Source organism: Anguilla anguilla, chromosome 2 (assembly GCF_013347855.1).
Source record: "Anguilla anguilla isolate fAngAng1 chromosome 2, fAngAng1.pri, whole genome shotgun sequence".
Taxonomy (NCBI): domain Eukaryota; kingdom Metazoa; phylum Chordata; class Actinopteri; order Anguilliformes; family Anguillidae; genus Anguilla; species Anguilla anguilla.
Window position 1 is genome coordinate 11,536,322 of NC_049202.1, and position 15,665 is coordinate 11,551,986.

Sequence of the window (15,665 nt, forward strand, 5' to 3'; positions counted from 1 at the left end):
CAACCCTCTTTATTCTCTGTGTAGATCCCTCTTAATTGGGTGCGCCTACCATTCCAAAGTTCCTACTCTGGACTACAGTGTCAATTAGGCAGACTTTGCTAACACCTGGCAACCAACCTAGTGTCTTGCTGGGGGGCAGGGGTAGGGGAAGTTGGGGGAATAATTTGTGTTCAATTCCTGGAGGCATGACCTGGTTTTAGAGAAATCTGGAAAATGGTAGAGTAAAGTGATTCATATTATATGGCCTGTCATTTTAGTCCTAACACTATATATAAATATATATATATTTTTTTTTAGGTACGGATATGTTACAGCCTTGGTACCAAGGCCAAACTTGTATTTTGGATAAATTCACACAATCAAGAGTTCATGGCTATTCTCCGCTTTGTTTATTTCATTTTAGCATTTGAAGCAGCCACTTTGTTATTCAAATGGGACATCGGAGTATGAGCAAACTCAGTATGAGTGAAATCAGCGGTGATGTGACTGAAGATTATGACTTGAACTTTTTATCCGTCTAATTACCATCCACAATGTCTTTGCTCGGATATTTCCGGCCTGACAGAGGATGAGATGAAACCATTAGTGTAATTTAAATGTCACATTAATCTCTTTCCTGATGTTTCGGCTCTGCAATTATCAGCAGGCTAAGTTAGGTAAATACATACTTACAAAATAGTGATATTCTTTTAGTTCCTGCCATCATGTTTTCGGAGGCAGAAGTTTGTCCTCATTGGCATGTTTTTGTCTGCTCGTCTGAATGTCACAAAGGGAGCCGTAGAATGTGGATTGAATTCTGTGTGTGTGTGTGTGTATGCATAAACAGGATTTTTCAATTCCTCTGGCAGTACGGGAATGGCTTCTAACTAATGTGAATCCAAATGCCTTTCCTGCTTGTTCCGTACCTCTGTGATGCCTCAGAAGGTGATAGGACAGACACAGAATGCATAATGTAAAAGCGTTGCTGTTTGTCAGGGGATGGACAACATGCATGCAAACTGTAAACCAGTTGGAAGGCATACCAAGCGACTTCAAATATTGGAAACGCTGCACTGATTTTGCTTTTCGGGTTCCAAGGAGTGTAGGAGTGTAGAATTTTCATGTCTTTTTCTCATTCTGTAGTTGTTCCTTTGAACCATCTTCAAGGCCTCTGTGAAATGTATGCCAATCAAACTTCAGCAATGGCCAGCGTGCTCTTGCACAGATAACATGGCACGGATGCAGCAGATGCAGTATGTAGCAAAGGAGTGTGGGTGCTTGTGGGAGGACCGTGTTCGCACGTCTCCCACGGTAAATGAGATCCTCTCTCTCTGTCCTGTGGGAGGATGGTGCGTGGCATTGGGAGGGTTTTTGTGTTTCAGAGAATGTGCTTGTGTGGCTAAGTGAGACGGCTAGCGTAGGGTGTTTGTCTATCCCTCGGGAGATGCAGCAGCGTCTTACAGCAGTAGCCGGGTAATTATGACATCTTTGAAAGTTTAATCATCGTCTCTTGCCCCATTACAACATAAATAATTGATTAGATAAAGAAACTTAACATTTTATATATCTGACATTTGAGCATCTGGCATTTAAAGATGTCATTTGGAAGAATTAGTTTGAAATGCTGGAGGAAATCTGGGATATACCTGAATTATTTCCTGCGTACCCTGTATCTTTGCAGGGGTAGAGGAATAGTAGAGGTCAGCTCAGGTCAATTACAACTTCCCTCCCCATAAGAGATAATAGCCAAATGTGCTATAGATTTGCATATGACCTCTATACCCTATGACAAGAGGAACGAAAGTGATGCTCAATCTACCGACACAAGGACCTTGTATTGTCCTTCATGCAAAATGATACCATATGAAAAACAATCAAAACAGTATTTAGCTTTCCTGCTTAGAAAAAGGCTGTCAGGTAGTTGTCAGACAATTGGTCCAGGTTGTCCAGCTGACTAATGAGAAATTGGACAAAGTTGATGGGCCTTCAGGTTTCTGTTGAGATTAAGCAACTGCTCTTAATTACCTATTGGACTTTATCGCTATACTGTAGGTCATTTTAGGTTGCCTTTTTCTTATATTTGCTTTTATTTGAATTGACTGTCTATTTAAACAATGAAAGGTTTAAATATTAGCAACAGGTTGCGATGCCTGTAGGGCGACTGATGCAGAAGCTGCTATAGAGGTTGTTGTGCATGCAGACCGGTAGTAAAATATCAAGGCCCTGTAACAGATAGACATTCAAATTCACTGTGCAAATACATGCTTGAATTGCACTGAGAATCAGATCTTACGGGGAGGAACAGCATGTAACGCTGCATGTTGTACAAACGGTAGCATTTCGCTAAGTTATATTGTATTGACTCGCACCATCTGGCAAACAAACAAAAAGGTTTTAATAATGAAATTTTCTTGAACCTGAGAGTCAAGCACTCTACTATCAGCTGGAAGGGAATGGGGGGGGGGGGGATGTATCTTGTGTGATGATGCCAGACATCAAGCCTGGCTGTGTGCCCCAGAGTTTTGATCGGGAGCAAAGCTGCGATAATGTCTGTTTCCTCAGAGGAGCCCTTCCTTTCCACTTCCATTTTTCATTTGACTCCTTTGGCTAATTTGTTTCCAAACTGGCCGGCGGACGAAATTGCACTCGACAACCATAAACGGATGTCTTGTGTACGCTCGAGCAGTTAGCGAAAAATTTGAATCATAACTTGAAGCGGGCTTATTTGGAACGCGCTGTTTGGAAGGAGAACAGGAGGGGAAAAAAAGTATGAGGAAAATTTAAAATGGATGCCTGGTGGCCTCTTTTGGGGGGGATGGGAAAAAGGCGTCGGCATTCCTCCTGGTGTTTGTGTGTTTGTGTTGGATGACAGGCTGGTTTTTTTACGTCGGCGGCACCCGTCTCCCGCCGCCCCCGGAGCGTGGGCTCTCTGTCGACAGGGCCGTCGGGGGCCCCCCGACTACGCTCGTGAGTGACAGTTGTCACGGGAAACCGCGGGGCCACATCCAGCTGCTCGGGCAAAGAGGCGGCGAAGTGTGGAAGTGCGCTCTCTCCCGTCTGTTCTCTCACCTGCCATTTAGCCAGTCCTGTGGGTCACTGGTTCCGGCTAAACAGCCCTGTCAGACGCTCGGCACAGCTGTACGGCAGCGTAAACACGCTTCCCCTCTCTCTGTTAAACAATTTGCGCGCCCGCTGCCACGGAGAGGTTATTGGGGAGTCTGTGTGGGCTTAACTGCTCATTTGGAGATGATCTCTATGATGGATGACAACAGGGGACAAGGGGCAGACAGTGCTGTGCTGCAAGGTTCCATGTTTAATGGGTTGGGGATTCAAAGAGTGCTGGCATTTTTTTTTACATGCCTGGTAGAATCTGCCTGAATCTCCATGGCTTTTTTTTTTTGGGATACTGGAGACCAAGTCATCCAAAGTGGCTTGCATTGCCTTTATGGTTGCTTGAATTTGCAATTTCATAAGCAAATTGCAAAGGCGTCTCTTGCCTCCCACTTCAGTTTTAAACTTGGAGTATGGCTGCCATGTTTATATGTGTGGTGCATTTTGTCTATGACATATGAACATTCTTTGCTTCTATGCATGAAAACCATTACAAATGCCTGTATGGTCTTTGATGTATTTTTAATAATATTGTGTGATGCTTAAAAAATAATAAATAGCATTTTCAAATATGATTTAAAAATATATATTTTATCTGAATTGCAATTAATGTCATTTAAATTTAATTTACTTGAATTAATGGATTTTCTTTGTCGAAGCAGTGATGCAATTTGTGAGATTTATTTGCAACATCCCTTTAATTACATACAGCATATTAGTTATATGCAAAATAGTATCTTGCTGTGATCTGTGTAGGGTAAAATGGACATGCTGAATGTTATACAGTATACAGTAGCTGTCCGTAGTTGATCTTGACTTTCACTCCTACGCCAGCTATATTTGTCGCAGTATACTGCAGAGCCGTGCACATATCTTATAGAAAAAAGCTTCACCATCTCACAAGAACAAAGTGTTAAAAGTTTTTCACTCTCTAAGGAATCTGAACATGATATCACCCTTTTATAAGGACACCAATTAGAAAATGGCTAATGGTTTAGCCGTTACTGCTATTTTATGAATTTCTTTTTATTTCTCCTTTAACAAGGATATTCAAACTGAGATTGACAAATGTTTTTGCTAGCCTGGAGCCTACGTGTCTTTGGACTGTGGGAGGGAACTGGAAAAGAAGATAGAATGTGTGCACAAATTTATAGCCAGGTGCAGGGCACACAAATATATAAAACTGTAAGAGATAAGGATTACCCGCACCCTGCTTATGAATGCTCAGTGACTCATAAGGAGAGTGCAGGTAATCTTTCACAGGAAGTTGGAGTACCCTGAGAAAACCCACCTGAACACAGAGAGAATATGCAAACTTGAGGCAGAGAGGACTCAAATGCAGAACCTTCTTCTTGCAAGGGAACCGTGCTAAACACTGTGCCAAGATGCCGCAGATGTACAAACGCGTGTACAAATTGACGTAGGCACTTCCTGTAAGAGTGAGAACATCCTCTAAGCTCAAACAGACAGCTGTAACCAGACCAACAATGTTGACATCCCATTTATCTTTAACATTTAGCCTGCCACATGCTGAAATGTGGACCGAAAATGGTTTGAAGCATATGTGATCTACACCGCCTGCAGGCTTGCCTTTGCAGTGTGAATGGAAGGGATCTCACCTGGTTTTTGGCAGTTGTCTCATGACCCTCGGCCCCTTTCTTGACCTGCAGCTTAAGAATTAGTTCTCCTAGTTACTGCCCGGGGCATCGGAAAACTCCCATTTCCATCTTCTGGATTTCAACGAGTCAGCTCTCTCTTTGCGTTCCGATTGAAGAACGTTTGCGCGAGTGTATAATCCCTCCGTTCCAGAAGAACAATTCTTTTCTATTTGACCGCAGGACAGAGAGCTGTAAGCAAATATTAGCAGTGGAACACGCATTGAACTGTGTTGTGCGCCATGGCTTTACAGAAGTCCTGTTCTTGAAGGACACTGAAGAACAGTAAACACAGCGCATTAGCAGACAGAACTGAATCAGATTTTTGTATGTTTTGTTTTGCCTTGCTGCTTCTGGCAGTATAGCTCAAATACAGACAGATTTTATGTTGGTGATGTTCATTTGTGAATATAGTAAAAATGCTACTTACGTGGCTGGGCAAGTTAACCTGGCCAGTACAATTAAGCCTCTGTAAAAACTTGGCTTGGCTTAGTGGTGTCAAACAGAGATTTGAACAAAACGGAATAATGAATTGCTCTGCCCTGAATTTTCACTTGCCTAATCAGGCAAATAGCTGAACATATTTCTTGCCCAACACCTGGTTTTACTTGCCCTGGGAAAGTGGGAAAGGGTTGGTGTTGAACCCTGGGCACTGGAAAAATTTAAATGAAAAGTACTCATATTAAAAGGAAAGTGTGGCTTTCCCTCCGTGGGTGAAATGAGAACAAAGGGGTCTGCTAAGGGGGTTGTTCTGACAGAACAGCTTGTGCAGTGCTTAACACGACCCATCGTGATTGTTGTCATAATCAGCCTTCAATGGGACTGCTTATCATTGGCTCAGAAGCGTCAGCTCCGTGACTTTGGGGCGGCAGTTAGATGCGTACGCCACTAAGACAGATTCATTTCCTCTCTGGCGATACCCCCCTGAACCTCAGTTCCACGCTTGTTTGCCGATAAGCCACTTGTAAAATGTGTGCCTAGTGAGGTAATGAATTGTGGCCGCCACAACCAAACCTCACACTTCTGCCTGTGGTTATAATCTCTTGTTGTGGTGAGTCCATTCATCTCAGGGTGTGTGTATGGGGGTTGGGGGGTTGGGGGGTTGGGGGTTGGGTGGGCAGGGTCTATAATGTGTGCCCAAGGCTGTAAGCCGTTTTTTCATATGGCTGTGAATTGCGGAATGCAGAGATTTTGTTTTAATTGAAAATTTGTGTTTAAAACACATCCTGACTTTTGTGGCTTTTTCAGGACACCAGTCTGGTCAGTTTACAGGATGCTGAAATAGTCCTAGGATGCAGGAACTTGCTTATCTGTGGTTTATTGCTAAATGCTTTTAAAATGCTTTGCTGCTGTCCTTGGTACCTCTTTGTACTTTGTACTGTTATTAGAGACAATATACAATAATAAAAAGAAAAAAATATATTGTTTTCCTAGCTAGTTCATTAGTATCTTGCTGGAATTATTCAATCTTATGTAAATGGCTTTATTTTGTTCAGAGCACAAAATAAAACTGCCTATTCTCCAGGTGCGGAATATTGTAATTTAAGCAACGCATAGCTGCCCGTGTCTGATCTCCGCTTGGTGTCATCCACTCTTGAAAGGAACAGGGAGTTCAAAGGCTCCAGAGGTACAGCTGGGGATGTACTTGTCTCAGAGTTGAGAACTCTGCGCCCATTAAATGTGACACACTCCAGATACACTATTTGTTGATGTCAAAGAGCCAGATTGGTGTCACTTCGGGTTTGAGCCTCCAAGACCAGGACAGACTTTTCCCGTCACTGTAGGAAGAAGGGGGGAGAAACAAGCTTGCACGGTTTCATTTCGAAACATACCAAACTCTCGCTTCCATGGGGTAAAAAGCTTTACTGCCTGAGTGGAGGGTCACAGCTCCCATTGGACAGGCAGCTGGAAAGGGATTCAGAAAACACATTGGGCGCACTCCTTTGAACTTCTTGGAACTTCTCAGCTCCACATGAAGGGTGCACTAATGGAGGGTGCGTGGACCCTTGTACTCTGCAGCTTGGTAATGGCGAAGCCGTCAGGCGAGGTTCTGTAGCTTCTGTAACTCACGTTGCAGTTTTGCTCACACTCTGCAGGTGGCATCGCACCTCACGCTTCCGTTGCCATGACTACACGTTTGCCGTAACAGTCGGACTTGTTGAACCTACTCTGATTATAAACATGAAGTCATAAGTCCAAATGATATAAGGAGGGTTTACATTTGTACTATTTTTTTTTTGTCTTGCTATTAAATTTAGGCTGGTTGCATGGCCGCAGTACAAAATAAAAATGCTTATGATTAAGACAGCCATTTGTAATCAATGCCAGATGTGAAATGGACCGAATATTTGAGTTGCTTTCATGCTGTTTAGAGAAAAATCCTCCTGTTCTCTGTCGACCACCGGACAGCTACAGGTGGCAGAATCTGGGTACCATGTCATGCAACACACCACTGTTGTCACTGCACACTACCGGTCACTGCCAGTTTTTTCAATTGTAATCAGCAGGTGGTCACACTGTAAGGCTTACCATGAAGATTAAATTAAGACGGTTAATGACACGCCCAGAGGGTTTTACGCGTGGCGCTTGGGTAACGCTCACGCGATCGCTGCTTTAATGTGACTGTGGGGAAAAGCGCCTGGCTCGCTGACGCTTCCCCCTGCTGTTTCTTGGCGGCGCCATTATTCTCGCGACGCCTTTAATTTCAGAAGCAGCGAATCCGCCCGGGCGAGCCTGCTTCTTTTTTTAAAACCCCGCTCTCGTGTGCGTTCGGGTAATCAGACGAGACTTTTATTTGGAGGCGATAGCCGGCGCGATCGCCGGGCCCGCGGAAGAATAATGCGCGGCGGCGGCCGCTATCGAATTTCTGGCCTGTCGCGTCCAATTCGGCCGGCTTTGCATCAACGGGAAATATGTCCTTCTGCTTTCAGACGGGAAGGTGGAGGTGACGAAGGAGAGCATGAAGCTGTGCACCATGGGGCCCGGGAAAGTGTTCGGGGAGCTGGCCATCCTCTACAACTGCACGAGGACCGCAACGGTTAAAAGTAAGTACCAGTGCACGCGCTGCGCCGCTACTGTGCTGAAAACTTTAAAGAGACTGCTGGGTAATCTCTGTAAGTCCTGGTCATTAATGAACATGTCTTACTACAGTGATGGCACCTTATTGTTGCACAGTTAAATTTAGCCAAGGCTGCCTGCACGCCTTGGTTAGATTTAATTAGAGTTTGCCTACACACTGTGAGGGAAGGTCCGTCTTTATTCACTGTACATTCATTCTGCATGCAGTGACCTGTTCTTTTGGCTATGCTGTCAAGGCCAAGATTACGAATGGCACAGAGAACAGCTATTGGCGGCTAATTTTACCCTTCTGTGCTCGCGCTCCTGTTTTGCGCAATGCAATCCGAAGGCAAAGCAGTTTGTTTCGATGCAGGTAAAGGAGATGTGATGAAACGCATTGAAGAACAAATGCAACCATTATATTTCAATCTCGAATCTTGCCGATGACAGCCACATATTTCAGCATAATCTGGTCTGAGGGCTAAAGCAAATGTAAATTGTCAGAGCAGCAGCTGTTGCTCTGGGAGATTTGATTAGTCAATTTTGTGTGCTGTGTCCACTTCAATTGTTTTCATATAACACATTGGTTTTCTGGGTATATTTTTCAAGGCACTGCATGCACACATACATGTGCGCTACCTTGAAAAATAGATTACATTTTGTAGTTAGAAAGGAGAATGTTTGCAACTCTTCAACAATATATTTGGAAAGGCCTCCTTCTCTTCAAGAGAAATTGCATGCCATTTGCTGTTGCGTAATCTTTGAAGGATGAATTATATCAGCGGGGAACCTCTGTATTAACACAGACTGCTTTGCGACTCGGAAAAGCGCATATTTCTTCTGTTTGTTTTGTGCAGTACCTCTTTGTGTTTGAGTTGTGTGTTTGTCTCTCCTGTCGATTAGGGAAGCTTTGCTGGATTTGTTCGATCTATTAAGGGTCGTTTAGTTTTGCGCCTTTTCCCATAAAGTTGTAAACATTCTTTATTGAACACATAAAAGAAATATTGACATACATGGCTGTTTTTAGCAGCTGCACACAATTGCTGTGTTATATTTTTGGGAAACAGGACTGTGTATTGTGGAAGTAATACTCGAAAGGCCTCATTCTCCAAACTAAAAGGTTTCTCAACAGAGAATAGTGCAGCCTTCACCTTAGCAGTAGCTTCACACACAAATGTGTTCATGGTCAGGATTTAAATATATATATATATATAGCTTATTTGCTCTGTGATTTATATCAGAATAGATGTCATTAAAGGGCAGACTGAATCCCCTAATGTGCAGCGTTCAGAATTAATTTGCGCAGAGTTGTCCCTGGAGGTGGACTCTCTGGAGATAGGGGCACCCTGCTTTGACCCAGCCTTAAGCTGCCCGTTGGGTCATCTGTCAATCACAAACATGGGTTCCCAGGAGCCTCACTGCTGTACATGGGGAGCCATTAAATTCAAGGGAAGTGCAAAACAAGGAGAGCCAGGAGGCTTATGGGACACTTCAGTGACAATTCACTAATATCCTCCTTTAAAAATGATGAAAATATGCCATTTTTTGAATATGTATATTTTGAAAATGCACTATTTCCAATGTGGTAGCAGCTGGCCTAGTTCTGTTTGAGAAGTTATGTGTCCTGGGGCTGTCCACTGTCAAAGCTATTGTACGTTTCAGGCATAGTATAGATGAACTGAGAACCAACATCTAGGAGTGCTTCGTGTAAGTAGTGAAATGGTATGTAACTGAACGCCACTGTCATTAAAACACAACTCACAAAATGAAAGTTCGAGTCAGGAGAGCTGAGGCAATGGACTTTTGGATATGTGCAAAAGAGAAAACACATCCTTGCTCAAATATTTCAAGTTGAAAAAATGCATTTATTCATCATATTGTCTGTAGAACATCATTGTCATTTGACTTGCTGTTTTATTTTTTTTGTAAACCATGCTCCATTGCTGTGATGTGTTGCAGATTGTCTGTTACTCTATCTTTCTCTCATACAAGAGGCATTGCAAAGCAAAGCAAAGCAATCCCTCTCTTCTCTCCAGTGCAGACCTCCTGTTAGCATTTTTTGTGCATTTATATTGGGGTGTCTGTGTCTGTGCATCTGGTGCATTTATATTGGGGTGTCTGTGTCTCTGCATCTTGAACATTTATACTGCGGTATCTGTGCCTGTGCATTGTTTGCATTTAAACTGGGGGGTCTGCATGTCTTGTTGATTTATTATTGGGATGCCTGTGGTAAATTCAGCTTCCTTGCCTGTTTGCATTTGCTTTACTGGTGAAACAGCCTCGGACAAGTAATATTAATTGGCTCACACCTTGGCTGGTCATGATTCAGAGAGTGCGTGAGGTATTTAAATCTGTGGAGGGGGTCCACTCAGGGTGCCACAGCTCCGCACCGCTCCGCACCGCTGCTCACACCGCACAGTGTCATTATCTGGTGCAGGGTAAGACGTGGGAGGCCCCATTCTGAAAGCACGCCTGCTCGGTTCGAGTCCCGCGGGCTTTCTCACATTAAAAACTCTGCGAGCCGAAGGTGCGAGGATCAGTCGGGTAGGTGTGTGAGTCGGGTTGGGGTGGGGTGGGGTGGGGTGGGGGGGATGAGGGGGGGACGAGGCTTGTCAATCAGCCCTTTTCATTCAAATAGCTTGCGCTTTCTGAGTAGCTTGTTGCCATGGAGACGCCTCCATCCGGACTATTTATACTGAACCTCGGGGGAGAGTATATTTCCCCTTTCATATGCTGGCTGTGCCCTCTGGATAGCGCAGGGACAGTGGAGTATATTGAATCATTAATTCTCCCTTATACGGGTCGCGGTGGTAACTTGGTGGCAAATGGCCTCTTCATGGGCGGCACAGTTGAATGGGCGATCTGATGCCCGGCGCTGCCACGCCCGACCGAATTTGAGGGAATTCGAGATAAGTGGTTAACTTCGCCGTATCGGAGCTAGCCGCGCGGCCCGCGCGTGGAATGGCACTTTTCCGGTGGGGTGCACGCTAGCATCCCAGTAGCGCCGCTTTTAAAACGCTCTTTTCCCGCCACGGCGCGGATGGCTGCCTGTCGAGCCCTGGGCGGGTGGATTCCTTCATTTGTATTTCATCATTTCTGGGCAGATTCCTTCCTACTGCCACCTTTCATCTGGCTGCCTGCGCTTGGCTCGTTCCCGTGTAATAGCATGCGGCATCGCAGGTTTGTCAAAATGCTAAGAGCACCACTCACATGAGTAATTCATATATCTGTTTCTTTTTGTTCTGCCTCTTTGCTGCGAAAGACACAAAAAGCCCCCTGCAATTGGCCTGGCGGAGAATCTGTGTGCACTATGCTAAATAGCTGCTCCCTTTCAAAGGGCTTGCAGTTGGTAACACTGTGTACAGATGCTTGTTGATTTGTTTCTTCAAATAAAACATTTATATCCCAAATCTCACCTGTTGTGACCCGTCTCTGTGACATACCTCGTTGAGTATGTTGAAGCATCAGTGGAAACGGTTCTTTTCCATTGCAGCATATGTGTTCTAAATGGTAGAATACGTGGAGTCTCACTCTTCATACAGTAGCTTTCTGTGCCATAAAAGAAGTTACAGTTGAGGCAACAACTGTAATCAATGAAGGCAGCATGCTGAATATTGTATTGCTTATTGTTGCATTGGGATTTATTGAATACATTCAATTAAATATTTTAAATTTTGCAGCTGTTGTCAAGGAGGCTTGGCATCCAAAAGGTCATCTTGGAATCCTATGTTGGAATCCAAAAACCTGGTCAACTGTATCTTGCCTGGAAAAGGTGAACATGTTTTAGAGACTTATACAGCACATCACCTTGACCAACTACGCGGCAGTTCAGGACACAAAATGTCACCTATTATCTGCAATCCCAAAAACATCGAAGACTACTCTTGGTTGAGGTAGCCTAAATGCTATATAAGTGCCCCCCCGATCCTCCCCCCCTCTGCTGTGAGGTGTGTAGTAAAAATGCTGATAAAGATTGGCTTTACAGGCATAAAGTGATGTATCAAAGTGTTGACTGTGATTAATAGAATAAGGAAAGGAACAATTCAATATTTCAGAAGTTTGTGTGATTGAATTCCCATATTGATGTCTCTTTAATTTTGTAGGCAGTTGTAAAGATGCCATCTGTTTAAAGCTGACAGCTCACGGCTTGACATTGCTTGTGGCAGTTGCATGCCGTTACAAATATGTTAACATTGTGTCACATTACAGTTCATGCCCCATTTAATGCATTAGCTCGGAGTTTCATTTCGATATTGTAAATCTTAATTGTAACACATTTGTGGCAACGTCATGTTAAAATGATTCTAAATACGGGTGATGATGAAGTCTTTGAATTACGAGTGACATCTGTGTCTTTATGGCCACAGTAGGGGGACGCGAAATTCCTCAAGATGTGACGTAACCAGAGGAATTCACAATCCGAGCACGCTCCAGCGAACACGGGGGCTAAAGATTACCGGGTACAGATGTGGCTGATTGTTCATTGTTGCACTCGGAGGGAGTTCCACTGCCGATCATTACCATTTGCGGATAATGAGTGCTAACGGGCGCTAACGGCGTCTCCGTAGCATCCGAACCGCGGGTTTCCGGGCATGTTCCGTTCCGTATAATGGCAGCCGGGAAGCACCTGAGGGGGGTCCTGCTGTGACTGACGCAGGAGAGGCGCTCGCTCTTCCACTCCCACCTGTACCTGACGGAACCGGAGATGCACCGTATTCATTATGTCTCTGAATGGCCGTCTGTAAGCCACCGCCACCCCGCTAAGACAGCTCTTCTCAGCCAATTACAGGCTCCCCCCCCCCCACATTCTTCCCACCTCTTCCTTAACTTGTTACAGGTTGGAAAATGTGTCTCGGCTTGGGAAGACGTGTGATGCAGGCTGTGGAGCAGCCGACTCTTTACCCTTTCCGTGCGGACGGGGGTTCGATCCCCCGCCAAGGCACCTTCTGAGCTGTTGTCCCTTCTCCGTCTATTACCCCCTCTGCTTTCTACCTGTCTGAATGAAGAAAAACATATGAAAGCAGGGTGGACTGTCTGTCTTTTTTTTTTTTTAAAGAAAAGGTATCTTTGCTCTCCATTTTCCTTCTCTGAGCTATGAGGCATATCGGGTAAAGGCAACACTTCTGACAGCATGGTATCATATTTGCTGTTTGCTTCCATATTACGTTTGATTTCCCTGCCCGATAATTATCTTAGAATATTTCTTTCTTCGCTCTTCAGTTATCTCATTTTGCCAACAAGAAATGTAGATGCCTTCATTGCGATTTGATTGCTTCACCATCTCCAGTTACCTCTGAGGCGTTTCTTAATCTGAGTTACAAATGAAAGTCAACGCTCAGGAACACTCCGTCTAGAACACTGGCAGCACACAGGCCTTCTTACTTGTAGATGCATCCACCATTTCAGTGTTTTAGTCATTTCTTTAGCCATAGCACAAACCTGTAATCATCATACAGAGTAAGTGCTGTTTTTTAGGTTTCTAGTCAGTGGTAATGGCTAATTATGTGTGAAAATGCTAAGATCTCTCTGAGGTAATTACACTCCTTGAGGAGTGTGATCAGGTCCTTGGAAGCTGTTTCCACTGAAAATTGAAAAAGCATCATTTCTGTCACATCAGATAGGACTTCATGTTTAATTTAATAAACACCATTCATTCATACTGTATTAATGCGTGCATTTTAGCTTAATTTTGATTGGCATATGGTAGTTAGTAATGATATTTTGTATGTTATGATAGTTTGTATTTATAGGTAACACTGCAGGTGGCAGTATAGAGTAGTATGGATCAACTGACAGGTTCAATTCCCTAGGCAAGTACACACCAGTAGAAGGGTACTTCACCTAAATTACTTAAGTGCATATCCAGCTGAAAAAGCTGATCATATGAAAAATGTAAGTTGTGAGACACATTGCTTAAAAGTGTTTCCAAAGGAAGTCAGCCGTGTAATGCAATATTGATATGTTTAATATTTCTTTTAAACATATTTAATAATTAGATTTTCCTATTGAATAACACAAAGGCAATGATATAAATAATGCAAAAATGTCATTCTGAAAGAGTAGCCAAATCATATTGTCTGAACCTCTATCATTTATTTGTTACTTTTTCATTTTTACCAGTCAAACTCACAAGCAAAGCTATACAGAGAGTCTCTAGAGTCATGCTCCCTGCTTAATAATAAAGTAAGCAAGTGGAAATATTTTGTTACACAAATAAAATTTGTTACATTTTTGCCTTCATAAGTTGTGCTTATTTATGTCTTCTATGAATGTGGAAATTTGGCTGCTGTTTGCAGTTGTGCTTTAATGTACAACTGCGGCAATGTTGTCGACCAACTTGGCCCGACATACATTGGTTATTGATAACTGCCCAAAAATTCCATAACGTGTATCTGTAACAGTAACCATAGACACTATTAATGGCATGGTGTGAGACTAGTGTGATTCTTTGGCTAAATTGGATTCCACTCGCTTGTGGATGAAGCCTGTTAATCCTGATATATTTTTTAACTCCGAAAAGTTAAATTCTACTGGTTAACTGGTAGTACTGGGCAACTGGCATGAACAGGATAACTTGGCTGGTTTGGACTGACACTGGCGGAGCATTGTGAACTGGCCTGGCTCCTACCCTGAGTCATTTGCATCACCGGCAGCTGTGGGTCAAGCACTCGTAGCATTTTAGCCTCTGCGTTTTGTTCTCGCGCAACCCCTCTGTGAAGTTCCGTGTCACTCAGTGAATGCCAGGCTGTCAGATCCGTGACCCAGGATGCCCTCCGCTAAGGGGCGGGTAGGACTGGAAAAAATGTGCGGGGAACGCGGTACGTGGGTCGTGAGGCAATCAGCCTCACTCCGGCACAGCTTCGGAGAAATCCTGATGTCTCCCTGCTTTTGTTTTTTGCGCAGTCCCTCGTGAGTGATTTGAATTAGCCAGTGATTTTTCTCTTTGTGAAGAAGCACTTCAACGCGTTGTTTCAACACCGTGTACGTGGTGTTTAGTGCTTCAGTTGGTGATCCAATTAAGCCCTGTTGACATCTAACTCAACTGTAGGTTTGTTAAGATGTCCTGGAAATTTTGATCCTGGGGCTAATGCATTTCATTCAGCGGCCTCATGCCCGTCGAAGAAATTCGCTTTCACAGTCCAAACGTACCATATGCATTTGCTGGTTGCCTGAATGCCATTGGGCAAGGGAGAACACAATTGCATAGCGTTAGCAAGCGCCTTCTTATTGTTTCTGACAGGTAAACAAATGGCATGAGGGGAAACAGAGAAATAGAACAGAACCTGTTTAAAGTCCACTTCATATCCCATTTGCCAATGTAATGGCACGTCCTACCTTATTGCAATATTGGAACACGGAGGCTAATGATGAACCGGTGCCAGACCTGCAGGTGGTTTGGTTCACAGAAATGACCCAATAAGCGGTTGCTCTCCACTTGTCTTTGTCATCCAATATTGTTGGATTGAATGAGCTGTGGAGAGCGTGATGATTGCATGATTACTGTTTTTATAGTTGTCATCCCTCCAAATTGGGTTGATAGAGCACAGCTTCACCAGGGGGAGTTTATAAAGCACATAATAACGACAAATTTTATCCCCCTCACAACAGACTTCTGTCCACTGCCCATGCAGTATGAGTCAGCTTTCTTTGCCTTTGAGTCTGTGACCGCGAAGTAAGTGCACAATAATTTAGCATAAGGTTCGGAGCTGAAAGTATATATCAAAACCAGTAGCTAAGTAAAACTCCTATCCTATTTAAGCCATAGGGCTGGTTAATTTTTTGATCCAGTGTTCTGATGAGGACCCAGTACCCAGTATAATGATAGCCAACTGTATGTATGGCCTAAATAATGAGATTTCGAAC

General features: G+C 43.8%; 1 protein-coding gene across 2 annotated transcripts in view; it reads left to right on the forward strand.

Annotated features, from left to right (window-relative positions):
• prkg1b (protein kinase cGMP-dependent 1b) overlaps window positions 1-15,665 on the forward strand; it is a 120,776-nt gene that overhangs the window by 32,095 nt on the left and 73,016 nt on the right. For both annotated transcript variants that reach the window (XM_035406191.1, XM_035406190.1), the window contains exon 3: window positions 7,676-7,789. In XM_035406191.1, coding sequence (XP_035262082.1) covers window positions 7,676-7,789 — 114 coding nt within the window. The remainder of the gene's footprint in view (window positions 1-7,675; window positions 7,790-15,665) is intronic.